Source organism: Suillus subaureus (genome assembly GCF_016647635.1).
Source record: "Suillus subaureus strain MN1 chromosome Unknown BJ212scaffold_9, whole genome shotgun sequence".
Taxonomy (NCBI): domain Eukaryota; kingdom Fungi; phylum Basidiomycota; class Agaricomycetes; order Boletales; family Suillaceae; genus Suillus; species Suillus subaureus.
Window position 1 is genome coordinate 164,684 of NW_024538565.1, and position 26,612 is coordinate 191,295.

At 45.0% G+C, this 26,612-nt stretch overlaps 8 protein-coding genes across 8 annotated transcripts; 6 read left to right on the top strand and 2 right to left on the bottom strand.

Moving 5' to 3' along the window:
• The first annotated feature begins 1,398 nt into the window (after positions 1-1,398).
• BJ212DRAFT_1341508 (uncharacterized protein) lies at positions 1,399-2,559 on the top strand. The gene is made up of 6 exons (XM_041335147.1): positions 1,399-1,634; positions 1,687-1,728; positions 1,778-1,816; positions 1,884-1,910; positions 1,965-2,174; positions 2,253-2,559. The coding sequence occupies exons 1-6, from the start codon at positions 1,575-1,577 to the stop codon at positions 2,508-2,510; spliced, it is 636 nt and encodes a 211-aa protein (XP_041195074.1). The 5' UTR covers positions 1,399-1,574; the 3' UTR covers positions 2,511-2,559.
• Positions 2,560-3,676: 1,117 nt separating this feature from the next.
• BJ212DRAFT_1575834 (uncharacterized protein) lies at positions 3,677-6,463 on the top strand. The gene is made up of 7 exons (XM_041342143.1): positions 3,677-3,772; positions 3,824-4,045; positions 4,100-4,300; positions 5,528-5,728; positions 5,777-5,867; positions 5,931-6,054; positions 6,102-6,463. The coding sequence occupies exons 2-7, from the start codon at positions 3,848-3,850 to the stop codon at positions 6,142-6,144; spliced, it is 858 nt and encodes a 285-aa protein (XP_041195075.1). The 5' UTR covers positions 3,677-3,772; positions 3,824-3,847; the 3' UTR covers positions 6,145-6,463.
• A 684-nt stretch (positions 6,464-7,147) lies between these two features.
• BJ212DRAFT_1445984 (uncharacterized protein) lies at positions 7,148-9,111 on the top strand (the record flags this gene model as incomplete). Its single annotated transcript, XM_041338173.1, has 9 exons — positions 7,148-7,170; positions 7,761-7,800; positions 7,848-8,003; positions 8,052-8,071; positions 8,165-8,416; positions 8,465-8,561; positions 8,586-8,682; positions 8,746-8,838; positions 8,888-9,111. The coding sequence occupies 9 exons, from the start codon at positions 7,148-7,150 to the stop codon at positions 9,109-9,111; spliced, it is 1,002 nt and encodes a 333-aa protein (XP_041195076.1).
• A 307-nt stretch (positions 9,112-9,418) lies between these two features.
• On the top strand, positions 9,419-9,833 carry BJ212DRAFT_1209329 (uncharacterized protein; the record flags this gene model as incomplete). Its single annotated transcript, XM_041329197.1, has 2 exons — positions 9,419-9,491; positions 9,538-9,833. Coding segments are annotated over 2 exons (369 nt in total), but the record flags the coding sequence as incomplete, so codon positions are not given.
• A 6,524-nt stretch (positions 9,834-16,357) lies between these two features.
• On the top strand, positions 16,358-17,328 carry BJ212DRAFT_1298023 (uncharacterized protein; the record flags this gene model as incomplete). Its single annotated transcript, XM_041332648.1, has 5 exons — positions 16,358-16,468; positions 16,706-16,759; positions 16,798-16,822; positions 16,882-17,247; positions 17,294-17,328. 5 exons carry the CDS (start codon positions 16,358-16,360, stop codon positions 17,326-17,328), a joined length of 591 nt encoding a protein of 196 aa, XP_041195078.1.
• A 421-nt stretch (positions 17,329-17,749) lies between these two features.
• Positions 17,750-18,127, top strand: BJ212DRAFT_1267405 (uncharacterized protein; the record flags this gene model as incomplete). The annotated part of the gene is made up of 2 exons (XM_041330659.1): positions 17,750-17,855; positions 17,907-18,127. Coding segments are annotated over 2 exons (327 nt in total), but the record flags the coding sequence as incomplete, so codon positions are not given.
• Positions 18,128-21,977: 3,850 nt separating this feature from the next.
• On the bottom strand, positions 21,978-23,888 carry BJ212DRAFT_1554214 (major facilitator superfamily domain-containing protein; the record flags this gene model as incomplete). Its single annotated transcript, XM_041341934.1, has 9 exons — positions 21,978-22,194; positions 22,259-22,399; positions 22,451-22,567; positions 22,614-22,982; positions 23,030-23,258; positions 23,363-23,448; positions 23,498-23,605; positions 23,653-23,672; positions 23,727-23,888. The coding sequence occupies 9 exons, from the start codon at positions 23,886-23,888 to the stop codon at positions 21,993-21,995; spliced, it is 1,434 nt and encodes a 477-aa protein (XP_041195080.1). The 3' UTR covers positions 21,978-21,992.
• A 713-nt stretch (positions 23,889-24,601) lies between these two features.
• On the bottom strand, positions 24,602-26,310 carry BJ212DRAFT_1267336 (general substrate transporter; the record flags this gene model as incomplete). Its single annotated transcript, XM_041330653.1, has 6 exons — positions 24,602-24,820; positions 24,867-24,935; positions 24,986-25,012; positions 25,076-25,381; positions 25,438-26,159; positions 26,232-26,310. 6 exons carry the CDS (start codon positions 26,308-26,310, stop codon positions 24,602-24,604), a joined length of 1,422 nt encoding a protein of 473 aa, XP_041195081.1.
• Between the last annotated feature and the right edge of the window lie 302 nt (positions 26,311-26,612).

Below are 26,612 nucleotides of genomic sequence, written 5' to 3' on the forward strand. Positions count from 1 at the left end.
TGGCGCCTTGATAATTTTGCCAAGTGGCAGAAGTGGCGGTTCTGCCCCTTCTGCCGGTTGTGCTGGGACAATTGCCCGCAAATAATTCTGCCCCCAGCACTAGCCGTATGATCTATAGTTTCTCGATGTCCCGCCGCCTCTCACGATACTCTCTCTAGCGTGTCTCGTGTTCTAGCTTCTAATACCAGCTCTGTCAACGCATCGGTAATTACAGCGGTATTTAATAACTTTCTTTTTTCGTCATGGCCGAGTCAAGCACATCAGCACAACGGAGAGATGGGGAACGAGGAGTGATGTTGAGCTCACTGGTGATCAGGGCACCTCTTCGGACGAGGGAGAAGGGTCTACCACACTATGGTTCACAATATCGCCAGGATGCACTATGGGAAGGTGAGTAACTACATTTTCATGCCTGCTGACTTTCTCAATGAGAAGCAGGTGGGAATGAAGCGCTTCCTCCTCAATGGCAGCAGCATAGGTTTTTGGATGATAGTCTACGATATGATGACTACGCAGTCATGATGTCTTCAATGAATCGACCTCTGCCAGGGGTGCGACTAGGTGAGCGAAGAATATGGCACTAGCAACGAGGAATTCATGATGAAACATAGATTATCCCGGAAAACTCGTTCCCGGATGCGAATGGTACATCTCACCATTCGGTCAGTCCCACTTCGTCAACCACAATACCAGGACTACATCGTGGAAGAAACCAACGCCAGAACGTCCACCAGGGAACTTGACACCGGAGTGTGTCATCGAGGGTCATTCCAAAGTTATTTGGAGCCTTACCTGTTTGGGCACCAGTTGCAACACGCTAAGTGCGTCACACGATGGTTCAATTCGTCAGTGGACAATAGACGGAAAACCAGTGGGGAGGCCTTGGACTAGTGACGGAGGAGCGGTAAACTTAATAGCAATGTCTCCAGATGAATCGATGGTCGTGAGCGGAAGCGCAGATGGCAGGCTACGACTGTGGAACATCAAGAAGGGCAGCGTGGTCGGCCACCCGTGGGAGGAGCATGGTTGTTTTGTTTGGTCCCTGGATTGGTCCATCAGTGGATCGCAAGATGGCACCATACGACGCTGGAACCCGGATACTGGCCGACAAATAGCACTGCCCATAAAGACCAGCCATGGGATAGTGTACTCTCTCAAATACTCTCCTCAAGGGGACAAGTTCACGAGCAGCGGAGAGGACAAGGTCATCCGCGTGTGGTCAAAGGACGGCGAGCTGCTCATTGTGATCGAGGGCCATGACGATGGGGTGACATCGCTGTGTTGGTCCAAGGATGGCGCACACATTTTCTCTGCGTCAGCCGATCGCACCATCCGAAAGTGGCAGTCGATTGATGGGAAGGAGCTCATTGTTTTCCAGGGTCATACCATTGCCGTCACCTCCCTCTGTCTTTCCCCTGATGAAAGTCATCTTGTTTGCGCAGTAAATAACTACTCGGTTCGCATCCGGGACCTCGAGACCAATCAGCTGGTCGGAGACCCACTCTTGCATGACGACGAAGTCACAGCTGTTGTCATTTCCCCTAATGGAAAATATATTGCCAGTGCTGGAAAAGATGGGAAAGTCTACATATGGTGCATGGATGCAGCTCTTAAACAGTACAGGCGATGATCATGTAAGTGTGTCTATGTGATATCAGTGTCTTTGTTGAGCAAGTTTGCGTTCAGAGCGCAGATGAGAGCAATGCAAAACCCAATGCGAAGCTCAAGGCAAGTTGTCTGTATTTCTCTTTCTTATGGCATCTTACTTCTTTACCAGGAACGTGCGGCTCAACTGGGACATGTACACCAAACAGTTGTGAGCTTCATCCTTTCCTCATTTCATCTGATTAGATCTCAATCTCTATCTGGTCTCCGAGCAACAGCTCAATGACAGAAGCTTTGCGAAATATGTGAGTGCAGTTTTCCTTTCAGAGCTCGTGCAAGTCTGACGTTGATATGCACAGGGCAAGGACTTCTGGGACGCTGATACCAACACCGCGCCTTGTCGCGCAGCCACTCCTGTGAACCTATTGTCTTCCCTTCACTGGCGCAGTTTGTTTGGTTCACTGCGTTTCAGTACTCGATCTGCAGATACGCTGCAATCGATACCGCTCCAGCCCAGGCATTGGAATTTCAACCTGTTTCCTGTAGGAAGCTCTATACGCACCGTTGATGTAGCTGCCGGTCGCAAGAAAAATGCGAGTGGCTACCATCGCTCCTTTTTGATATCATGGAAATTCATCCATTTGCAGAGAATTGCCATTGCCCCTCCCACCACAGCAGAACTGGCCGCAGCAGAAGCAGCTGCAGCTATGCGACCTACGAATGGCAACAAGGCTGGCAGTTCGACGCCACCAGGTCAACCTCGGGCTCTGCCGAGGACACAAGTGTCTCAAGGACAACCGGCGAAAACGCAAGGTGCAGGTAGTGAGATGGGAGAGGTTTCTTATGAAGTTAGGTGCTGCGGATTGTTATTTAGTTGTGGTCGTCCTACCTCGCGTCAGTCATGAGGTCATCTTGAAACTCTCTGTTGTTCGATAATTTTTGCTCTTGCCCCTTATAATAGGATATGGTGTGGATATAGCCGCTTTGCGCCGCATCGTAAAAATACTTACTGGTACCGCCTCAAGTTGAACTTCTAATGATTTAGTTTTTGTTTCTGCTCCATCGACAGAGCGTAGATATCCCTTTACTGATGGAAAATGGCATGGGATACTTTAATTTATTTACTATATTGAAATCAGGTTACACATATAAATAACCTGACTAACTTCTTGTGTTGGGCGCTCAATTCGATTGTCCAAGGATAACTGGAAGAAGGCCTGCCACACTGCCAGTGATTAATGCACCCATAGGGGCCGATATAATAGGATATGATATGGATATAGCCGCTTTGCGCCGCATCGTAAATACTTACCGGTAGCGCCTCAGGTTGAACTTCTAATGAACCTCATGTACTCAGTTTTTGTTTCTGCTCCACCGACGGAGCGCTACGTAGATATCCCTTTATTGATGGAAAACGGTGGGATACTTTAATTTATTTACTATATTGAGATCAGGTTACACATATAGTTATGAAAAACCTAACTATTTTCATGTGTTGGGCGCTCGGCATCTACCCGAACCTCTACGCCCTTCAACCCTTCGGTATGTATTTGATCGTGAAGGGTCTTCGACGACTCTCTATCTACGCGCTACATATGGAGTGCGCAGTTAGCCGCCACATCAGCACATGGTAATGCAGCCGCCCGAGGTGCTTAGACCAATAGGAAGAAGATAATGAAGCGCTCGTTGGTAAGTAAAATCTCCTAGGACTTTGACTCAGTCTGCATCGTAGCACGGTTCACGCACGACTCACGCATGATGCGGCCTTCCATAACACTCAAGCGAGCGCTTCTCGTAGGAAGGGATTCAATAGCCAGTAATATATTCCTTATGGACTCAGATCCGTAAAAATAAGCGCTCAAGAAGACCGTAGGTTTGAGGGCAACCCCTGAACCTTCATCAGAATTTAATTCACGAGTATCCAGAAAAACACAGCTAGGACCCTCCCAGGCCTACTTACCTCATAATATGCAATATTCCATTCCCACGATCTCTTGGAACTTATCACGAACACGAGTTATGTGGGTGTTTTTGCACGCAGTGTGATATTTCGATTCAGTGTTGTCTCATGATACCATTCTCGCAAAAAGTTTTGCTTCTCTAACGATTGAATTTCATCCTGTGGAGTGGTGCATCGTGCATGATGCGTAATATATAGCCTTCTTAGGTATCACCTTCTCAGTGCCAGTTTTTAAAAGCAGCTCAGCCCCGCTTCGAGCGCCCAGAAATCAATCGCCTCATCATGTCTGTAAACCTCACCCCTGAAGTCCCCGAAAACTGTCGAGCTCCCAATCATCCTATCTTGAGGTTGGCGTTCAAAATCTTGTGCATTATTGCAGTCTCCCAGAAGTCTCTCGACCATTGGAACGATACAAAGAACAAAGAATGGAAGGAGCATGTCTCAGTGATGGTCAATCGCTTCCAGAACTCAAACATCACCGTATGTTTGATCTGATCTGATCTTTATGGCTAGCGCTCAACGACTGGGCTTTAGGCCGGGCTCGTACTCGCAACTACTACTCTATTCCTGTCGTCTGTGCCTCCTATCGAGCATTTGATGGCTTATAACTCTTCAATCTCGTACCTCTTCGCCATGATTTCATTTAGTGCTGCATTGCTCAGCGTGATATCCGGAGCCGCTGTGCTTGTTATCTATGAGACTAGTACCAGTAATAAAGACATGGAGTCCCTCAAAGTGAGTCCGTTTGTCTGGGCTGGCTCATGATTTGACACACGGCACAGCACATGCCACGACACCAAATCATCGCGCTGCTGCTATGGTTGGCATACCCCTCAATCTGTCTGTCAGTCGCTACTTTCTGTTTGTTTCTGTGTAAGTGATGCACTAGATATGCCAGTGATTAGATCTACTTATGAGTATGGTGTTTCCTTTGGTGCAGCTATCTTTATTGCCTGCTTCTGGTCTGACAATATTGTTGTCAACATCATAACTATCATGGGTTGTGTGGCCTTCCTTTCAAACGGAGTCCTTACGATCTACGTATACTACGTCGTGGGCACAAAGTAAGCCAGTGACACTCTTGTTGGATCCGTCTAAATATGCCTTGCAGGCCAGTCGATGATACAAAAAACCTCCCCCGCACAGATTGCTGATAGACGTCATGCTAGTATAGGTGTTGCATGCCTTTGACTTTGACAGTGCTGCTGATGACTGGGTATGATGGTTGCTATCATGATAGACCACTCAGGGTTTGGACGCTTCGGGTTGTACATATCGGTCAGCGGAACTTTCGCTAAGAACCTGTCATGTCTCCTTATCACACTTAATACACGGAAACGTCTCACCACCTCGTGAATGCCCATGCGGACTCTTCATGCAGTAAAGCGCCATGGAGAATAGATGCTCAGGGTCCACATGTAAAGTAATGCAACTGCGAGAAATTCTCGCTGAAATGATTTTGGAACATTAATGTGACTAGTATTCGATTTTATGCACGCCCAAGCGCTCATGTAAACTGCCGTGTACCCAGCATGGTCGCTGATCTTGCAGATTGGTCTCCCGATGCATTCCTGCTGCATTGCTACCGAATCTGGAACCACGAAAACGCGCAAGTATAAGACTCGCCCTGTATGTCAGTTCCATTCAGTAACAACTCAACCCCACAACACTCACGTTACGAGTTCCACCATCGACTCGGATGTCTAGCAATACTTCTATTAACTCGGGCCCTCAAGTCCCGAGAAAATTCTGGACTCCCACTCATCCTATTCTGAAGTCAGCGTTCGAAGTCTTGTGCGTTGTTGCAGTCTCTCGGACGTCTCTTGATCACTGGGAAAACACAGGAAATGAAGAGTGGAAGGAGCATATCTCAGTGATGATCAGTCGTTTCCAGAACTCAAACATCACTGTGTGTTTGATACGATCTGATCTTTATGACCAACATTAAACAATTGAATTTAGGCCGGGCTGGTACTCGCAACTGCCGCTTTGCTCCTGGTGTCGAGCCCTCCTGTAACCAGCTTGATGGCTTTTGACACTCCAGCCTCCTATGTCTTCGCCATCATTGCATTTAGTGCTGCATTGCTCAGTGTAATATCAGGAGCTGCGGTCGTGGTCATCTACGAAACTAGCACCACTCACAAAGACATGAAATATCTCAAAGTGAGTTCTGCTTGTTTGGGGTGTTGCACGGTTTGACGCATGCTGCAGGTCATGCCACGACACCAAATTATCTGCTTGCTGTTGTGGTTGGCATACCCCTCGATTTGTCTGGCAGTCGCCGTCTGCTTTTTGTTTGCGTGTAAGTGAGTGAGTTTAGCAGAAGTGCTCCTGTTGATGATGTATGATATTTTCTTTGGTGCAGCTCTCTTCATCGCCTGCTTCTGCTCTGGAAATGTCCCTGTCCAAGTCATAACCGCCCTGGGTTGTTCGGCCTTCCTTATTAACGGAATCCTTACGCTCTACGTTTTCAATTTTGTGGGCAAACCGTAAGTAAATAATACTTTTGTTTGAACCTGTCTCAATTAGCTCGCAGGCCTGCCGATAGTGGAATGGATTCTACAAGCAAAGTGGTATGATGATTTGGTCTGGTGTAGATAAGCATTGCAGACTAGTGGACTCGCAACGGGACTTTTGCCATTGGAATTCCGAGTTTCTACTTCACATTTAGTTTCAGTGTATGCCAACTATGGTCGGTGGTGTTAAATATACTGAGCTCGAAGATAGGTGGGTAACTTATCCTGCCATTACGTGTGTGGTTTCGACACGTTTCGACTGGCAGTCGCTACATGCTCCTGCTGATGTGACTTACTGGATTTCCCTCGACGCAGCTCTCCTTATCGTCTGAGACTTCTATTCTAGAGATATAATATATTCTTATTCATGTCATGTTGCCACCTTCAAGTTGGGCCTTTCTCACGGAGTCCTTATGCTCATGCTTGTGAACATGCCGCAGTAAGCTTAGGAAAGGGATCCCCCAAGGCAAGCCCTTGCGCCCAGCGAAACAGATGGCGTCCTTGCAACCTGCCACTCTGTCAATGATGCGACCAGAATTAATTGACATTGACCAAACATGGACCAGGGTTTGCCCAGGGTTGAACGCCTCCAATTGCTTGAAGCTCCTCCAAGTTGGTAATATTTAACATATTGGTCAGGGGAAATGCATATTAGAACTTTCCGTGTATTGTCACTCCTGCGGCACCTGACCGTCACCGCTTATGCTACTACTTAGTAATATCAGTAGATGTGCTACAACATTACTAATTAGAGGGAAAAGTCTACCACACAAGACTTCAGCGATTTCTTCAGCAATTAGCAGTGACTTGTAAGGTATTTTCTTACCGGCTATTACCCAGCTGTACCCGGTGTATAGCCGGGTGGCTATATCCGGTGTATAGCTGGGTGGCATAAGCCGGTAATTCCCGTTGATTCTCCGCACCGTCTCCCACGACCTACCAACATGCGAGCTCATCGTCGTAGATGACGAGCTTGCTTATACAGCTCAAATTCAATCCTTTTTCAAGCGCTTTTTTGCCTCTTTGAATGGGGACATGTATTTTATTTCTCTACCAGCAATATTTAATGGCCCTATCTAGTGCATACAGGTATGTTCATGCTCTGGGGCTAGCTTACTAAGCTTTCTAATCCTCTCCATCCCACCATCAATGATGGGGAAGCAGCCCACTCTCTGTTTGACATTGCGCTGTGTGATGATGACAGTCCTACATAGCTCTGGTCCACATACTTAGTCAGCTGGACTCTCTCATATACACCAGGATTGCCTTGAGGCTGAACACTTGAGAGAACAACAAGCTCATGGTAAGCCCTATGTTACTATGTCCTTGTCCTTGCATTTACTTTCTTTCCCTCATCTGTCCCTCTAGATAAACACCTTTTGCTTGCCACTGAAGCCACTATTGAGACCAGAACCATATTCGACACTGATGACTTCCATGTTGGCAAGATTGATGTGTTCAGTACATACTCCAAGTTATTTTCATTATGATCAATAGGTCTTACATTACATAGATTATCATCCAGTGTGTGAGATTGCACAAAATCATGATGAAGCTGCAAACATAGCGCTATTGTGAGTCGGTCTGCTCAGTTGCTCTCCTACAACTCCAACAGTCGTGATCACTCTACCATGTCTTGAACTTTACCATCAGCTTTGATGATGACAGTTGTCATTCAGTGTCCAGGCCTTCACCAAAGTGTTATGTGCACTACACAATGTATGTCACACCATTTGCAAAGTATATTGGCTCACTGTTTAGTTTAGGTCACATATATCAAAATATTTTGTGAACAATTTGTGATCGCTTTTGATGTCTACCTTGCTATCATTTGCGAGATTCGATCATGCATTGATGTGGTATTTGGTCAATCTGACCCTGACTGGCGACTTCACAACAGCTGCCCTGCATGTACCTTCAAGGTCAGTAGTACTGGTGCTCTCTTTTTTGGTTTTGAATGTGTTTAGCAGCAACCTGATGAAGTTGCCTTGTTTCCTGCATCTCTCAGGGCTATGGATGGCAACAATTCTGCAAAATGAATGGATAATGTAGGCTATACTGACTGCTGAATTTATTCAAGTAGGTATATGATCATGTCAGAAGATGTCGACAAGTTTAAAGATGACATGTGCTTATGTCCTGGTGAACAGAGTGTTGGCAATGAGTCTGTTCAACCAAACGAATCTCTTACATGCATGGACAACTGGCAAGCAGCCAATTCTATGTCTGGGAGTGAGAACACTGTCCATGTCTTCAAGCAGACAGGAATCTTTTTATCTGCATGTCAGCATGGAATTATTCAGACTCTTACCAAAATGAGGTGCAGTGGAGAGCTGTACATTATTTTTATTTATTTACCTTATCACATCTTGATTGCTTCTAGGGCAAAGTACCCTCTGGCAACAATCAACAAACTAATTGATGTGTTTGGCGACCACCTTGGCATTGGTAGTGACATTGGATGCAGTCTTCAAAAAACAGTTGTTGCAAGCTCAATTTGACAGAAAGCTGGCAACCATCATCTTATTCTTGCTGTCAATGCATTTCATGGCCACACGCACAATCGCAAGTGCCAGCTGCAACATCACCCTCTTTACTTGCGTGGATTTGGGCTTGAGGACTTGGAGACATGCAAGTGCATGTTTGCAGCCTCTAACACTGCAGTGCCACTTATACATCATGCATCACGTTTTCATTATGTTCAGTTCCTGGAGCTTCATTTTGACCAGTGGGATATTGATAAGTACCTTGAACTTAGTGAGCACATGACTTAATATATTTTGGGTCATTCAAACATTTGATTTAGGCCGGTTTATTCTGAATAACTACAAGCAAGCGCTAACTATGATCTCTGACTACACCAAGGAACTTGAAGCTTATTGTGCAACATTCCCTGGGCAGGGACTTGATTTTGAAAGTTGGATTGCAGAAGAGCTTGCTTATCTGGAGGCCATGGCTGTAGAGCCTGTGCAGGATGCTACTGTGGTTGAGTACATTGAAGTGCTTGAGAAGCTCAATAAGTACCAGTGAGTCATATTTTTTAAGTTTGCTCCATAAATTATGGACGTGTTTCAGGGCCGCTTTTGAAGCTTCACATAACAACCAATTTGTGTCATACACACCCTCATTTAGGCCAGACTTGGGCCTTAGTCAAGATGCTTTGCACGTGACAAAACAAGGACATGCAGTTCAATGTGCTACTGAGCGGTGCCTGCAAGTCCAGATAAGTGTTGTTGAGGATATTGAAGATCAAATAGGTGTAGTCACACAATGGTCCCCTCAGTCTCGTGAGTATATTGATTCACTGGAATACAGCCAAAAGCATCAATTTATTTGTGCTGTTGAAGATCTTGAAGGTCTTGTTGTGCAATGCATGTTTGAGCTATCTAAGGCAAATCTTGCATCCACAGGTAGCTATCAATCTTCATGCATATTTTGCCACTCATATGATTTTAGGCTATAAACTTCGGAAACAGATCTCCAAAGCCATTGTGAAACATTCTGGTGCAATCCAATCAGCACTCAACAAATACAACAAACTCGCTGTCTCTCAAAATCCCCAATGGCCTATGCTTCAGTACAGCAAGGTTATGTCTTATGCAGCTCTTGGCAAGTTTGAGATTCTCAAGTGCTTGCATTATGACATACTTGCAAAGCTATTTCGCAATGGCACCCATTGCGAAATGGCTAATAAGTATTTCAAAATCATTCATGTGCAGGAAGCAATAACTCGACTGAATGTTGAAATATGATGCCTGCAGGCATGGGTTGACACAGAGGATTCTGATATTGAGTGGATGGCTATGGAACTTGATTCAACAGATTGTCATATCCCACAATCTGGACTCACATTCCATAATATTCCCACGCCTTCCAAGCCTACATCTGGACCCCACTTCATATCCAACCCATTCCCAGATCCCCTTCTGCTGTGTGCTCCACACCTCAGTAGGATCAACTCTGCTCTGGATTTACCCCTGAGCTCCAGACCTCCAGATCCTCACTGCTGGCCTGATCTGTACCACCCTATCCCATCCACCCTATGCACACTCCATCCAGCAAGACACCCAGACTTCACCTTGTCTTGAGTTCTGGACTATATCCACCTCATCATATTCCAGTCCTATATCCACCTGTCTTCCAGATCCCCAGATCTTCGGACCTCCGGATATTAACTCCAGACCTATTCCTACCCTCTGTCTGATATCCTGCGCCTATCCCCATTTAGGCATCTCTGCCTTTCTGGCTTTCAGTTACCTCCTGTTCTGTCTTGCTGATTGATCCTTGTATGAATCTTCATCTCCAAGTTCATTTAGTTATGTTCTGTCTTACTTACTAATGTGTTTCCACATGCTTGTACATAGCCTTGCTCCTTTGCTTACTGATCCTCTCAGATAGTCTCCAGTATATAACCCCTGAAGATACTCCTGTAGTTTCCTTAGTTTGAATATCATCTTAGATCCTGTTCTACTTGCCCAATCCTCTCTCAGACTTTGGTCCACCTAAGTCTGTCCTATCCATCAGGCCTAGGGATTGATTCCCTAGGCCGGAGCTCCGCCTTTCCAGCACTTACCCTCTTTCTGGACTTAGGTCCAATCCCTGTCCCTCTGACTCTACCTTAGGGTAGTCTATCTCTGTTTGTTTCTACATTGGACTTTGTCTGATGTAGCCCCTATTCCTTCCATACCATCAGATGTCCTGCCCTCTGTACCTTTGGATGTCCTATCCTCCTGTCCTTCTGTCCTCCATCCTTCTGTCCTTCTGTCCTCCTGTCCTCCTGTCCTCCGGACCTTCAGACCTCCTATCCTTCCATCCTGTTTCCTGTAGAAGTATTACCTTGCAGTGGGAACTCTCCTGAGCACTTCCTGTGTTCCTCTGGAACTCTCCTGTGCTCCTCTGGAAGTCCTTTAGCACTCCACCAGAGTAGCCAGCCTCCAGAAGTCCTCCAGACTTCATTGGACCATCATTGGACCTCATCTGAAATGAAGGGCCCATACTCAGGTAAGGGGCACAGTGTACAAGTTGAGGCCAAGCCCCTCTGAGTCAATCTCTCTCCCCCTTGAGCAACATGGTTCTTAAGACAGATACACTACTTGCTGTAGAGTTGTGGTTATTGTTTAATCGTCAATGCTGGATTAATGACATGCATCGCAACCACCTTGCACGCATATATAGCTTACCAGGATACACCAGTTCTATCCCCTTGCAAATGAACGCTGTGGTCACTGGCAGCAAGAATGAGGAGGGATGTGATCTGATGTTGAAAGGTGAGCAGTTGGCACAGTTTGAGTCCTGTATTCAGCAGATTTCACAGTAATGTTTAGTGTAGCATGATGTTGCTTTACAATAAATTTTAAAAGTACAAGAATTTAACACAAATAGTATCTGAAGGAATATTGCCATTATACCAATACATTCATTCAGAACAATTGTGAGGTAGGAAAGTCAAGATGTTGCCACTTGTGACTAACCTTACTAAGTGCAAATGATTTAGCACTTTTCATTTGGGGACAGTGAACTTGTCAATTGATCTGCTTTCAGGACCCACATTCAGAATCTAGTGGTTGACCTGCAAAAGGATGGCCCAGTTTTCTTGATCTTTCATTCATGCTATCTATCTACCATTGAACTCTACATAGAGCATTATCTATCTACTGCTGATACATAATGTTCTACAGTGGCTCAAAAAAGTGTCTCAATGTTTGTGACTTTTCATGTAGTTTCTTTATCATGAGCCAGGGTGTGAGAATATGACTAAGCCATAGGGAGGTGTGGGAAAGCTCTGCCTCTAAGCTTTAGGTTTGATCCCTATAGCGTGGGAAGATTATGTCATCAAGTGAAGATATGGTTGATTTAATTTGGTAACTCATTGAGACACTTTTTTGACTTTCAGTTTGGCCAACACAATTTCTATAATTTGAGTACTTGGTGTTTCCTCCTGTTGCTCTAATTACTTCTACCACTCTTCTATGCATACTATCTATCAATTTGAGGCATTACTCATCAACAGTCTTGCCCCACTCTGCTATAACTCTCTCCCATGGCTGACATAACCCCTATCTAGAATCTTGATAGACTGCAAGTGATATCTTGAGTAATTACCAGGGCTGTTCAACAGGGTTGAGGTTTGAGGACCAGACTTGCCATGATAGAACACTGATACCATAGGTTTCAAACCATTTTATGGTCAACTTGAAGTATGCTTAGGGTTATTGTCTTGTTAGAAGGTAATGTTCTCTCCATTAATCCTGGATTCTTGCATGCTTCTGAGCAGATACTTCTCCAAAATTGATATGTGCTACTCTGTATTCATCTTCCCCCCCACCTCACAGAGAATTCCTACTCTATTCCACCTCATACAACACCATACCATCAAGTTTCCTACTCCATACTTTAGTGCTTTCTTGACTTTTCTGTCTTCTAGTAGTTCTTCTGCCTTGCATCACATATATTCCTAGCCATCTGACCCAATCCTATTGATTTTTGTCTCATCTGACCAGGTAGCCCTATTCCAGTCCTCAACAGTCCAATATTAAGGCTTCAATGCAAAGGCTAGTATCTTCCCTCTATAGGCTGAAGACAGGAAAGGCTTTTTCTGCCTGTTTACAGCTTTAAGATTGGCTGCTTTAGGAGTAATCCTGATTATTCAAGTGGAGAGAGTAGTGTAGATGATGTAATTAATGAATTTGGTGGCTTGAGTAGCATTGGCAGCCTGCCTAGTTGGAATATTCTGAACAAGAGATTTTTTGTTATATGGTATACAGTGGCTCAAAAAACTGTCCGCATGTTTTGACATTTTTCACTATCTATGATATTGTGTGAGAACTCACATATGGCTCAAGGACATGCTTATACCACATTGTAGTATGGCTTCAGGGCTTTCATTTGAGCCCTACACCGTGGGAATCGGTGGAGATATGGTGGAGATACAAGGCTCACAAAATGGTGACTCATGCGGACAGTTTTTTGAGCACATATTAAAACTATATAAATCATCATTTATGACACCATAACAATCATGCCACCATTAAATAAATTATAAAGTGGTGTCATTATGTCATTTTAAAACCATATCTAACTATACAAACCAAAAATTTCCATATGTCATGGTTATATTCACCATGAAAGCCACCCCCCCTGCTCAAAGGGATAATATCCTCTCTCTTTCCTATTCTGGCCTCTCTGCTTGTCAAATTTCCTCTAGAACTGGAGTATCCAAGTCCACTGTGGCCAAGTTCATCAAAGAAAGTCACACAGACAAGGAAAACTTCTGTGAAGGGCGTCCATCCAAGCTCACCTCTACTGATAGGAGGGCTATTATCCAACATATCACTACAGGAAAGGCTGATAATGCTGTCCAGGTCACCTATTACATCAATTCCACCATCACATTCCCTGTCTCTTCACACACTGTGAGAAACATTCTCAAGACAGCTCATCTCAGGTCAGTAACAAGGAAGAAAAGGCTCTCCTCTCTATCACACATAAACAGAGATGACTAACCTTTGCCTTAGCCCATCAGAATTGGATTACATAGACTGGAAGCATGTTATATGATCATATAAGACCACAATAAATAGGATTGGGTCAGATAGCAAGGTATATATGTGAAAAAAGAAGGGTGCTAGTCCTCTCTGCATATGTGTGATAGAGAGGAGAGCCTTTTCTTCCTTGTTACTGACCTGAGATGAGCTGTCTTGAGAATGTTTCTCACAGTGTGTGAAGAGACAGGGAATGTGATGGTGGAATTGATGTAATAGGTGACCTGGACAGCATTATCAGCCTTTCCTGTAGTGATATGTTGGATAATAGCCCTCCTATCAGTAGAGGTGAGCTTGGATGGACGCCCTTCACAGAAGTTTTCCTTGTCTGTGTGACTTTCTTTGATGAACTTGGCCACAGTGGACTTGGATACTCCAGTTCTAGAGGAAATTTGACAAGCAGAGAGGCCAGAATAGGAAAGAGAGAGGATATTATCCCTTTGAGCAGGGGGGGTGGCTTTCATGGTGAATATAACCATGACATATGGAAATTTTTGGTTTGTATAGTTAGATATGGTTTTAAAATGACATAATGACACCACTTTATAATTTATTTAATGGTGGCATGATTGTTATGGTGTCATAAATGATGATTTATATAGTTTTAATATGTGCTCAAAAAACTGTCCGCATGAGTCACCATTTTGTGAGCCTTGTATCTCCACCATATCTCCACCGATTCCCACGGTGTAGGGCTCAAATGAAAGCCCTGAAGCCATACTACAATGTGGTATAAGCATGTCCTTGAGCCATATGTGAGTTCTCACACAATATCATAGATAGTGAAAAATGTCAAAACATGCGGACAGTTTTTTGAGCCACTGTATGCTTGAAAGGACAATCTATTTTGATATTTGTCTTACCTGGAATGACTTTTTTATGATCCTAATGATAGTCACCCTGCTCAGACCAGTTTTAGTAGCAATCTTCCTAGTATACTGATTAGAAGAGCTGAGGATAATAATAGGGGCTATTTCAGCTGTGTGTCATATCCCATATGCCAGACATAGGTCCCATCATATTCCCACGCTTTCCAGACCTATTTCCGGACCCCATATCCGACTCATTCCTGGATCCCCTATCCTGTCCACCCTACACACATTCCATCCAGCAAGACATCTGGACTTTACCTCCTCTTGGATTCCGGACTACATCCACCACCTCACATATCTCAGTCCTGTTTCCATCCTGCCTTCCAGATCCCCAGATCTCCGGACCTCCAGATATTATCTGTACTATCTCTGGACCTATTCCCACCCTCCATCCAAGATCCTGTGCCTATCCCCATTTAGGCATCTCTGCCTTTCTGGTTCTTGGTTATCTCTTTTTCTGTCTTGCTGATTGATCCCTGTACTAGTTTCATCTCCAAGTTCATTTACTTATGTTCCGTCTTACTTACCAATGTGTTTCCGCATGCTCGTACATAGCCTTACTCCTTTGCTTACTGATCCTCTCAGATAGCCTCTAGTATATAACCCCTGTACAACTACAGTAGAGTCCTCAGTCTGAATATCATCTTAGATCCTGTTCATCACCTTAGACTTGCCCAATCTTCTTCTGGACTTCAGTCCATCTGAGTTTGTCCTTTTCCATAAGGCCTAGGGATGGATTCCCTAGGCCAGAATTCTGGACCTTCGGATTTGTCCCCTATGTCTCTGTCCCAAGTCTAGGGATTGCTTCCCTAGGCTAGAGTCTTGCCTTTCTGGCACTTACCCTCTTTCTGGACTTAGGTCCACTTCCTGTCCCTCTGACTCTGCCTTAGGGTAGTCTACCTCTGTTTGCTTCTACATTGGACTTCATCCAATGTAGCCCCTATTCCTTCTGGACCTCCAGACCTCCTGTCCCTCATACCTCTGGGCATCCTGTCCTCCATACCTCCAGACCTCCTGTCCTCCATACTCTGGACCTCTGGACATCTTGTCCTCCTGTCCTCTGGACCTCCTATCCATCCATCCTGTTTTCCTGTAGAAGTATTACCTTGCAGTGGGAACTCTCCTGAGCACTTCCTGCATTCCTCCAGAACTCTCCCGCACTCCTCTGGAAGTCCTCCTGCACTCTCCACCAGAGTAGCCAGCCTCTGGAAGTCCTCTGGACTTTGTCAGACCATCATCGGACTTCCTCTGAAATGAAGGGCACATACTCAGGTAAGGGGCACAGTGTACGAGCTGAGGCCAAGCCCCTCTGAGTCAGTCTCTCTCTCCTTTGAGCATGGTTCTTAACACTGTGGGAGAGAGTTATAGCAGAGTGGGACAAGACTGTTGATGAGTAATGCCTCAAATTGATAGATAGTATGCATAGAAGAGTGGTAGAAGTAATTAGAGCAACAGGAGGAAACACCAAGTACTCAAATTATAGAAATTGTGTTGGCCAAACTGAAAGTCAAAAAAGTGTCTCAATGAGTTACCAAATTAAATCAACCATATCTTTACTTGATGACATAATCTTCCCACGCTATAGGGATCAAACCTAAAGCTTAGAGGCAGAGCTTTCCCACACCTCCCTATGGCTTAGTCATATTCTCACACCCTGGCTCATGATAAAGAAACTACATGAAAAGTCACAAACATTGAGACACTTTTTTGAGCCACTGTATGTAGGGCTCAACCAATTCAAGTTATCAGCACTCAATGGTAGATAGATAACATGTAACAGTTCTACATAGTAGTTAGATAATGTTCTATATATGTAGAGTTCGACACATGATCTCAATGTTTGACTTTACTACTACCTTCTAAATGCCTGAAACTCATACTTGTGATCATGTCCAAGAGGGTCATCTGCCTCGACCAATTCATTGGCTACAATACTTGGATCTTGCTTTCTTCAACAATGACATGAGCTTATTGGTGAGTCTCTTTTTCTACTTAGTTATCACAATTCTTATGCAAAGCTAGCGCAACTATCTTGCCATCCACTTTCATGCAACTTTTGACTTTGAACACTCCCCCACTCCCCCGAGTCACCTCAAACAATTCATATCTGCCAAGGAAAGGGAGGCAAGCCACAAAACTTTTTGGCTATTTGGTCACCAGATATCAAGCTGCTCACTACTTCATCTCATCCACCTGTTCCTGCTCTTGCAGATGCTATCACTGGAATCTCCAGAATACTTCAAAATTGAGTCTTACCTGAGATTTGTGAGGAGCTTTTCAATGGTTATTGGGCCTATGTGAAGATACTGCCTCACCTTCAGCTAAAGAGTAAGTGATCCACATTGGATCTTCAAACTGGATCTGATGGTCTCTTACTTTGATATCAGCATCTGAGTCTACTCTCAGTGCTGTCACTCATGCCATGACTTCGATCACACCTCCAAACAACACACAAACATCAGCCCTTTTGGCACCCACTTCTTTGGTTCCAATTAGTCCTCGTGAGACTGTGACTACCAGCGCTTCAACCACACCATTAGCTTCGGGGGCTGTTAGTTTTGAGATGGTTAAGGCTGGGCTTGCTATTCACCATCTTCTAAGGGGTGTTTTGCGCGAAATACACAGCTGCATTAACCAAGATGCTGGGTTCAAAGTGCCTCAATGGCAGTATGTCCTTGAGGAGAACCTAATGTTTGAACCTTTGATGTCAACCATGCTGAAACTCATGCATGCCATTTTGGCAGGTATTACTAGTGAGTTAATTTCTGCTTCATGTTATAGTTGACCATGTGTTAACAGTATATATTAGTTTAGATCCTTGCAATTATTACTAGTCTATCTAACATTATAAAATTTGATTGTGTCTGCAGAAAAAATTTACTTCCAGTTCTCGCCATGGTCCCCCCCTCAAGTATTTAAGTTGGAGGCATTTGAACCTCCTTCTCTGCCAATTTTCAAGATCACCTGTCCCCCCTCAAATATTTAAGTTGGAGGCTTTCAAACCTCCTTCTCTGCCAATTTTTGAGACAATGGCATGCACTGGGAAGACACGTGTTGTTAAGAGGGTCCATCCACAGCTCACTACCTCTCAGAAGGCTACTTGTCATGAAAAGTTTGTATCCCTTACTAATGACATCAATGATACATGAGCATCCTACATGGACAAAGTCCAAGGACTTGCAAAGAAACATGGGCAGTACATTTATCATAAAACTATTGCGATAATAGTACTAATTCATTACCAGGTCCGAGCACTGGACATGGCGTCAGTTATACCTTGGCAGGAAAATTGTCCGTTGTCAGCATGCTCCAAATGCATGGAATGGGTTTGTTTGTCAGTGCTTGAATGACATAAATGAAGGTGTGTTGATTCAGTATGTTCCTTGTTAGTAGAATTAACACAAGTTCTTAGGTCCTTTGTGTGGTGACTGCTGGAAGTTGACAGAGTTTGTTGAAGATCACAAGGAGACTCTCAAGCATGATTATTCAAAGCTCACTGCTGCTCAGAAAAACACATTTGTTAACCAGGTTATGAAGAAGTGCATTGAAAACCAAAAAATTGTCTATGACAACCCAAAGGCTGTGCAGCATGATATGCTCGCATCCTTTGCTGCAATGGATCAGGAGGTTTGATTTAATTTGAGTTGCTACACTCATTTGCTAACATCAGTACTTAGTGGACGTGTTAAGAACCATGTTGCTCAAAGGAGAGAGAGACTGACTCAGAGGGGCTTGGCCTCAGCTCGTATGCTGTGCCCCTTACCCGAGTATGTGCCCTTCATTTCATATGAGGTCTGATGATGGTCCAATGAAGTCTGGAGGACTTCCGGAGGCTGGCTACTCTGCTGGAGAGCACTAGGGGACTTCCAGAGGAGCGTGGGAAATGTCCGGAGGAGTGCGGGAGAGTTCTGGAGGAACACAGGAAGTGCTCTAGAGAGTTCCCACTGCAAGGTAATACTTCTACAGGAAATAGGATGGAAGGATAGGAGGTCTGAGGGTCTGAAGGACAGGAGGGCAGGAGGGCAGGATGATGGAGGACAGAAGGACAGGAGGACAGGAGGGCAGGATGATGGAGGACAGAAGGACAGGATGTCCAAAGGTACAGAGGGCAGGATGTCTGAGGGTTAGGAGGATGGAACGTCCAAAGGTATGGAGGGTGGAATGTCTGAAGGTATGGAGGGTGGAATGTCCGAAGGACAGGATGCCTGGAGGTATGAGGGACAGGAGGTCCAGAGGTCTGGAAGGAATAGGGGCTACATCGGATGAAGTCTGATGTAGAAACAAACAGAGGTAGACTACCCTAAGGTAGAGTTGGAGACACAAGGGTTGGACCTAAGTCCGGAAAGAGGGTAAGTGCTGGAAAGGCGGAGCTCCAGCCTAGGGAATCAATCCCTAGGCCTGATGGGTAGGACAGACTTAGGTGGACCAAAGTCCGAGAGAGGATTGGGCAAGTCTAAGTTGATATTCAAACTAGGGAACTACAGGAGTATCTATAGGGGTTATATACTGAACAATATCTGAGGGGATCAGTAAGCAAAGGAGCAAGGCTATGTACAAGCATGTGGAAACACATTAGTAAGTAAGACAGAACATAAGTAAATGAACTCAGAGATGAAGACTCATACAAGGATCAATAAGCAAGATGGAAGAAGAGGTAACCGAAAGCCGGAAAGCAGAGAATGCCTAAATGGGGATAGGTGCAGGATATCGGACAGAGGGTGGGAATAGGTCCAGAGCTAATATCCGGAGGTCCAGAGATCTGGGGATCCAGAAGACAAGGTGGATACAGGACTGGAATACAAGAAGGTGGATATAGTTCCGGAATCTGAGACGAGGTGAAGTCTGGATGTCTTGCTGGATGAAGTGCGCATAGGGTGGACAGGATAGGGTTGTACAGATCAGGCTAGCAGTGAGGATCCGATGGTCTGGAGCTCAGGGGTAAATCCGGAGTGTAGTCGATCCTGCTGAGGTGTGGAGCACAGCAGAAGGGGATCTTGGAATGAGCTGGATATGATGTGGGGTCCGGATGTAGGCTCGGAAGGCGTGGGAATATGATGGAATGTGGGTCTGGATTGTGGGATATGACAGGATGGCATTATGTTTGCAACTTGGAATTGAAGGGTTTTACATAGCTGTCCAAGGAGGTGTTGAGGATCTTAGCAGACCTAAGCTTTTCTTTTCTGAGAAAGCAGAGAAGTTCACACATGCTGTTCTTGACTTGGAGCCATGGCACTTGGCTTTAAAACTTGAAGCTTTTGTTGTGTCAGGGCTTGGTAAGTTTTTATTTCAATTCATTTGAGCCCTCTTTCCAATATTATATTTGATAGATACCAATGTTTCAACCACTCAGCCTCGTTCTCTCAACAAGATGATTAGCAAATGCAGGACACATCTTCAAGATGAATTAGGTAGGCTACATTTATGTATTCTCTTATCTGTCTATCAACTAATAACTGTTATACTATCAGACTATATCTTGCAAGAGAACAAGATTACTGACTGCAAGATCACAATGAACTACACTAACTACAAGTGTTCCATTGTCAAGCGCTATGGTGTCACATTACAGGGTTGGCCCTCAGCCCTTTTGCCTGTCTGAAATCCCTCACACATAGGTGGATGAGAGCAGGTACAAGCACTGCTCAATGCACTTGACAATAAGACTTGTACTTGGACAACTCTCACAAAGGACGAGCTTCAGCAAAGGATGACCAGTAATCGAGCACATCATGCAAATGGTGAGGTGGTGTACAAGCCAAGGAAAAAGTGCGCCACCAAGACTGCTGAAAAGAGTATGGTCATCATCAGTAGTGATACAGATGGGTCATCAAGTTCATCCTCTGAGTCAGAGGATGAGTAGTAGCCCTTAGTTTCCTTCCAAAAATTTCAACCAATGGGACACACATGTCCTGTATCTTCGTCATTAAAAGCAATATAATTTTTTACATTACAACATAAAACTATCAATAGCGGCCTCAGTGGCAAGCAAATATGAAGGATTATGGAAGTCATCAGCATCAAATATGGTTCCAGTCTTGATAGCGGCCTCAGTGGAAAACAAAAGGTGTTTATCTAGAGGGACAGATGAGGGAAAGAAAGTAAATGCAAGGACAAGGGCATAGTAACATAGGGCTTACCACGAGCTTGTTGTTCTCTCAAGTGTTCGGCCTCAAGGCAATCCTGGTGTATATGAGAGAGTCCAGCTGACAAAATATGTGGACCAGAGCTACATAGGACCATCATCATTACATGGTACGATGTCAAACAGAGAGTGGGCTGCTTCCCCATCATTGATGGTGGGATGGAGTGGATTAGAAAGCTTAGTAAGCTAGCCCCAGAGCATGAACATACCTGTATGCACTAGATAGGGCCATTAAATATTGCTGGTAGAGAAATAAAATACATGTCCCCATTCAAAGAGGCAAAAAGCACTTGAAAAAGGATTGAATTTGAGCTGTATAAGCGAGCTCATCGTCTACGATGATGAGCTCACATGTTGGTAGGTCATGGGAGATGGTGCAGAGAATCAATGGGAATTACTGGCTTATGCCACCCAGCTATACACCAGGTACAGCTGGGTAATAGCCAGTAAGAAAATACCTTACAAGTCACTGCTAATTGCTAAAGAAATCACTGAAGTCTTGCATGGTTGCCAGTCCTCACTGTGGATAGTAGTTCCAGTGAAATTCAGTGGATGAAATCATATGATAATGGTCTGAAACTCAGAACATTAGGTGCTGAAATCAGGGTGCTGAAATTGCCATTTTTTACTCTGAAATTTTACTCTGAAATGATGCACTGAATTCATGCTAGAATGACAGTGGGGCAAAACTATTGAACCAGACTACATAGACACCTTAGTAAGACGGCTTAGTACAACCCACCTGTGACACGGGATAATTTGCAATTGGCAGGGATTGAACAAAAGACCTCATGCAATTGTACCGTGTTCTTACCACTAAGCCACAAGTCCTTTGGTATGTAGAGACAATTACACCAATATATACAAGAGGCTTGCAGCTGGGTGGCTGAGGCATTGATGTCCGATAACAGCTACACAGTGGATCGATCTCCTGAACTACATGCTACTTAGTAGAATTGGAGTGTACTTATTTAAATACATACTCATTGGTGCTGAATTCTGATTCAGTAGATTTTTACACTGAAATTCAGAATCAGCGCTCCAATGAAATTAACTGCATGCAATTTCAGTGGATGTTACTCTGAAATATTCAGCATCAGAGCTTTTCCAGTGATTTTCATTAGAACCACTATCCACAGTGTCCTTATTGCGGTACTTGTCATGGGAATCGTTCAGCCCCTTTTATGTCCCCTGACAAAGGATCATCTAGGGAAGTGAAAACAACCAGGAAGGCACACCATGAGCATGGCCATATCTGCTTTTGCATTTCAAAGTAATGGCTAACATAGAGCCCCGCGCGCTTCAACGGACAGAGATCAAAAAACTCGGTCGAACAGCGATGCCAGAAACAATCTACTACACCAAATATCTAAAACCAATCGGGACCTGAAGCTCTCTAATATCCTTCTCATTCCGCTCGTTTATCTCAATCTGCTCATTCAGATGCTTCAGATATAAATACATCCCACCAAACATGGCTGTGGAAACCCCCATTGCTGCGATGCTGACGACATAGGAATAACGATATGTTGGGCCCCAGTTCAGCGGCCATGCGTACCTATGAGAGAGGTGCGGTTGTGGATAATCAGCAAGAGCGAGAAATCAATGACAATGACACTGACGATCCAGCAATATTGCCTATCTGCCCCATTCCGTTCATCAAAGCAATAGCAACAGCTCGCTTCGCAGGTTCTCTGGCGAAAGTGTTGTTGGCCCACCCCCATAGCACCAGATATCCAGCGATGAGTTGAGCCATCAGGAACCTGTGTGTCTCTGAGTACAAGTGATGCCTTATGAGCGGTGGCCCTAATTACATCGAAATATAGCGCGCAGCTTTGTTCATTGTAAACATCGATATGATGTATGCAAAGGCACCGAGTGCATTGGAGGCAACATAATATTTGTAACGTTTCTGCTTCTTGTCAGAGTACCTGATCTCCGTGAAATGCGATTTTCCAATAAAAATGGTTCACTTACCATGTAAGAGCAAATGCCGCTATAGCCGCGAACGCCCACGGAGGAGCGCAGAGTAGCAATGTTGTAGTCGTGTCATATCCCAGTGTTGCGCATAGCGTTGGGAAGTAAGCGAAGAAACACTGCGCTATGTACTGGAACATGAACGCAACCGAAAACCACCACACCTTCCAGTCAGACACGGCATCCCACAGTCCTTGCACGGTCGTTTGTTTCCCAAACTTACCAAAGCCATCTTCTTCAAGGCGAGAGATGGCAAGAGCTCTTTCCTCTGGAGTGAGCCACCTGGTATTGTGCGGGAAATCAGGGAGTATGAATATCGCGCAAATCGCGACTAAGATGGTGATGCCCCCTTCAATATAAAATAGCCATCTATAGATCATTCAGCTCCAAGGAGTGACAGAGACTATCTTGCTTGCCTCCATGCAGCTTGACCAAGTTTGCCTTGCATACTGCCAAGTATACCAGATGCAAAAAGGGATCCGAACGCAGCGCTGAATAAAATTCCAGAGGAAATGAGAGCTGTTCTCGTGGCGAGCTCGTCCCGCTTGTACCATCCAGATATAAGAAATAGGGCACCAGGGAGGAAGGGCCCTTCGGCAAAGCCAAGAAAGAGACGGGCGACTAAAACTTCGGTATAACTTGGATCTAGCCATCAGAGATTAGAATGGTGCAGAACTAGAATGTGTACTTCGTTGTGAACCCTAGACACAATTAGCAGCGATATTCATGAACGACCGGTGTCGACAAACCAATCAATACTGATATTCCACCCCATACTATCATACAAGACGGAATAAAGATAGAAGGTCTCTCCAGCCAGTGCAGAAACATGTTCCTAAAGAAAATTCACGTTCACCTGTCTCTTGATGAGGGACAAAACTCACCCTGGCACTTCTATGATGATGAATCCAATATATAGGATGGACAAGACCGTGGCGTATTGCTGCCCCTCTAGGTGCAGGTCTTTCTCAAATCCTTGTAGCCGAGCATTGCTGTGGAAGTCATGAGACTAACGCGAGTACGACGATATCTAACACACCCAACGTTTGATCTGTCGATCTAAAATGCACAGCATGTATCAGAGTAGAGTTTACAAAAAAAACTCAGGCTCACCATGTTCAGAGTATACAAAACCATTATCACGGACATACGTAAATCAAGCTTCCTCACCAATTTCTTTTCAAGGTCATCACGGTCATGATAGGGTACGTCAATGGGGAAGTCGTTAATTGCGTCGATGGTGCCACCCATTTCTGTATCGCTGAGAGCGGGCATCGTTAGGGAGGAGGTAAACGCAATAGCAAGGCTTGTATATCTACTTGGCGACACGTAGGTGAGAAGAACTATACTCCAGTTGGAAACCATACCAGGCTCATCAGAGAACCGAAGAGTCCTCTAGGGCGGGGCCATTACGTTGGAATATGACTTTACAATATTGCTTTTAGCGACGAAAGGTCATTAATTCATATTGACAGCGCACTGTCACTTGACCATAGTAACTGGTAATCGGTTTGGCTAAATGAAAGAGGATGACAACGTTGCAGCAAGACTCTGGGTAGGCATCATGATGACATGATCCGGCAAACTCGGGCGTCTTGCCCAGAGGATATACAATCCAGAATGTGTATTATGGGATGTAGATATATGGATATAAACACACCCCGAAAATTAGCTGATGACAACCACAGCTTGGAAGAGCTTGGAAGAGAGTACCGACGGACCTGCAAGCTGCTGTAAACTGTCTATGTAGTAGCATGGTCAGCTAGACTAGTCAATTGTAGTAATATTTGAACGCGTAAACAAACACCATCAACGCGGTCACGTTGAGCTTCCGTATCGCGGCTCTGTTTTACTCAAGTGTAATTTTGTAATCGCTGGCATTCCAGCACGATTGCGCTGTCACTGATAGAAAATGTATGTCACATACTGGGAATTACTAGAAAGATATGAAATACATAGCAAGGATGCGTAACGCAAACCAGAGACAATTATGCTATTACCGAGTGATCCATCGCCCGAGGTGTCATCTCAAACAAGCCCTCGATTTCTTCCAAGCTCTTCCCTTTAGTCTCTGGCATCAAGAAATGGCAGACAGCAGTGGTGAACAGCGTCGCTGATCCAAAGAAGAAATATGGACCGCTGGGAGAAGTCCGTAGAAAAAGCGGCGCAGTAAGCGCGACAGTGAAATTCACCAGCCAATTACTGAGCTAATAGACATCAGATGGGAGAAAGCGAGGGAAGCACGTAACCTACCTGCTGGACAGCACATGCTTTTGCGCGAAGCCGCGTGGGTATTATTTCGCATGCGTATATTTTAATAACCTGGACGACTTGGAGTCAACTCGCGCATAGTGAATGATGAATCAACCCACCACAGCCCATGACCAAGAGAAACTCGCCTGACGTACAGCTCATTTAGTATATTATGGGTAGGTTGGCATGCGCCGCAGCGCGATACATACCACAAACATGTATATGAATATGATGACGGCCCATTGCGGTCCTTTGCCGCTCAAGTACACCACTCCGTCGGCTTTTCCGCCATAGATCGCATACAAGGCGCCAATGACCATGAAGCAAGTGGCAATAGAAATACCGCCACCAATCAAAGGAAATCTTCGTCCCCACTTGTCCACCCACAGTTGAGCAGGTATAGTGCATATCAAATTGATTATTCCGGAAACACCAGACGCAAGGAAAGCTGCTCGATTCGATGTAAAACCAGCTTGAGTGAACAGGATAGGAGCGTAATAAAGGACCGCATCGATCTAGAAACAAAGGTGTCAACTGAGACGTATCATCGGCCGTACAGGATAACACATACCCCACACAACATCTGAAAAGACATCAGAAACACACCGAGAATGCTCCGCCTGATGTATCGCTTTTGGAATATTTCACGATAAGAAGCATCTTCCCGGCTCTGTTCCTCGAGACTGCCTTTAATCAGACGCAGCTCATCTTCCACGAACTCGTTGCTAGCACGGAGCTTCTGAAGAACTGCACGAGCTTCATCTATTCTCCCCCTCTGGACGAGCCACCGCGGAGAATACGGCATAAATGCCATCCCAGAGACCAAAATAGCAGCCATACTCGCTTCCAAAATAAACGGTGTCCTCCAAGCCAGCTCACCCCCAATTCTTGAAGACGCATACGCAACAAAATACCCCGAGGCGATCCCAATCGTGATAAGCAACTGTAGCACCGTCGCAACCGTTCCTCTAATCTCTTGTGGAGAAATCTCACAGAGATAAATGGTAACGACGGAGATACTCTGACCCTGTCCGATTCCCGTTATCAGCCGTGCGCATATGAGAACAGGGAAAGTTTTCGCAGAGGCAGAGATGATCGTTCCTAGGAGGACTATGATGCCTCCGGTTAGGATCCCGTACTTGCGAGATAGCAAGTCGGCTATATAGCCGCTGCATAGCGAAGACAAGGAAGCAGAGAGCAGAATACACGCGACATAAATCCCAAGGATGTCTGAGGAGAGATGGCCGATAGAACTAGAGAACTGTTCCATTTGGGTGATAGGACCAATAGAACCTGGGAGAGATCATGATCATGGTGACCGATTAGAGGTGTCCGTTGACCCAGGTCTGAAATGAGACTGCGTACCGGTATCCAACCCCCACAGCATCCCAGCGAGGGATGTATGAAAGGCAATCAGGTATATTCTGGTAGTTACAGATACCATTGCTAAGACGGGGTCTCAGCGCAAGCCTGCGGCTATCTGCCATAGTCAGTAGCAGAGCGGCACCCGTACGTACACTCAGACGTAAATGAGCTGCATGTAGAAGACTCCGACGGCCTACCTTCTGCTAAGGAGGGAATGCATCGTGGTCATGGGACGGGTTATTAACTTACTTTTGGTTATGGCCATAACTGAGACGAATAAACATATACGGCGGCGCACGATGTGTGTTCATGGGACGCGTTATATTAATGATGGCCATACATAGCTTAGACGAACATGCATGCACGGCGCCACACGATAAG

Excerpts from the sequence above, each read along its gene's own strand:
- BJ212DRAFT_1575834 (XM_041342143.1), top strand. The coding sequence starts at position 3,848 with ATGTCTGTAAACCTCACCCCTGAAGTCCCCGAAAACTGTCGAGCTCCC. Across the intron at positions 4,301-5,527 it reads AAGACATGGAGTCCCTCAAA|GCCGGGCTGGTACTCGCAAC; the intron begins GTGAGTCCGTTT and ends AATTGAATTTAG. Across the intron at positions 5,868-5,930 it reads CGTCTGCTTTTTGTTTGCGT|CTCTCTTCATCGCCTGCTTC; the intron begins GTAAGTGAGTGA and ends TCTTTGGTGCAG.
- BJ212DRAFT_1341508 (XM_041335147.1), top strand. The coding sequence starts at position 1,575 with ATGGGAAAGTCTACATATGGTGCATGGATGCAGCTCTTAAACAGTACA. Across the intron at positions 1,911-1,964 it reads ACAGAAGCTTTGCGAAATAT|GGCAAGGACTTCTGGGACGC; the intron begins GTGAGTGCAGTT and ends TGATATGCACAG. Across the intron at positions 2,175-2,252 it reads GCTCTATACGCACCGTTGAT|AGAATTGCCATTGCCCCTCC; the intron begins GTAGCTGCCGGT and ends ATCCATTTGCAG.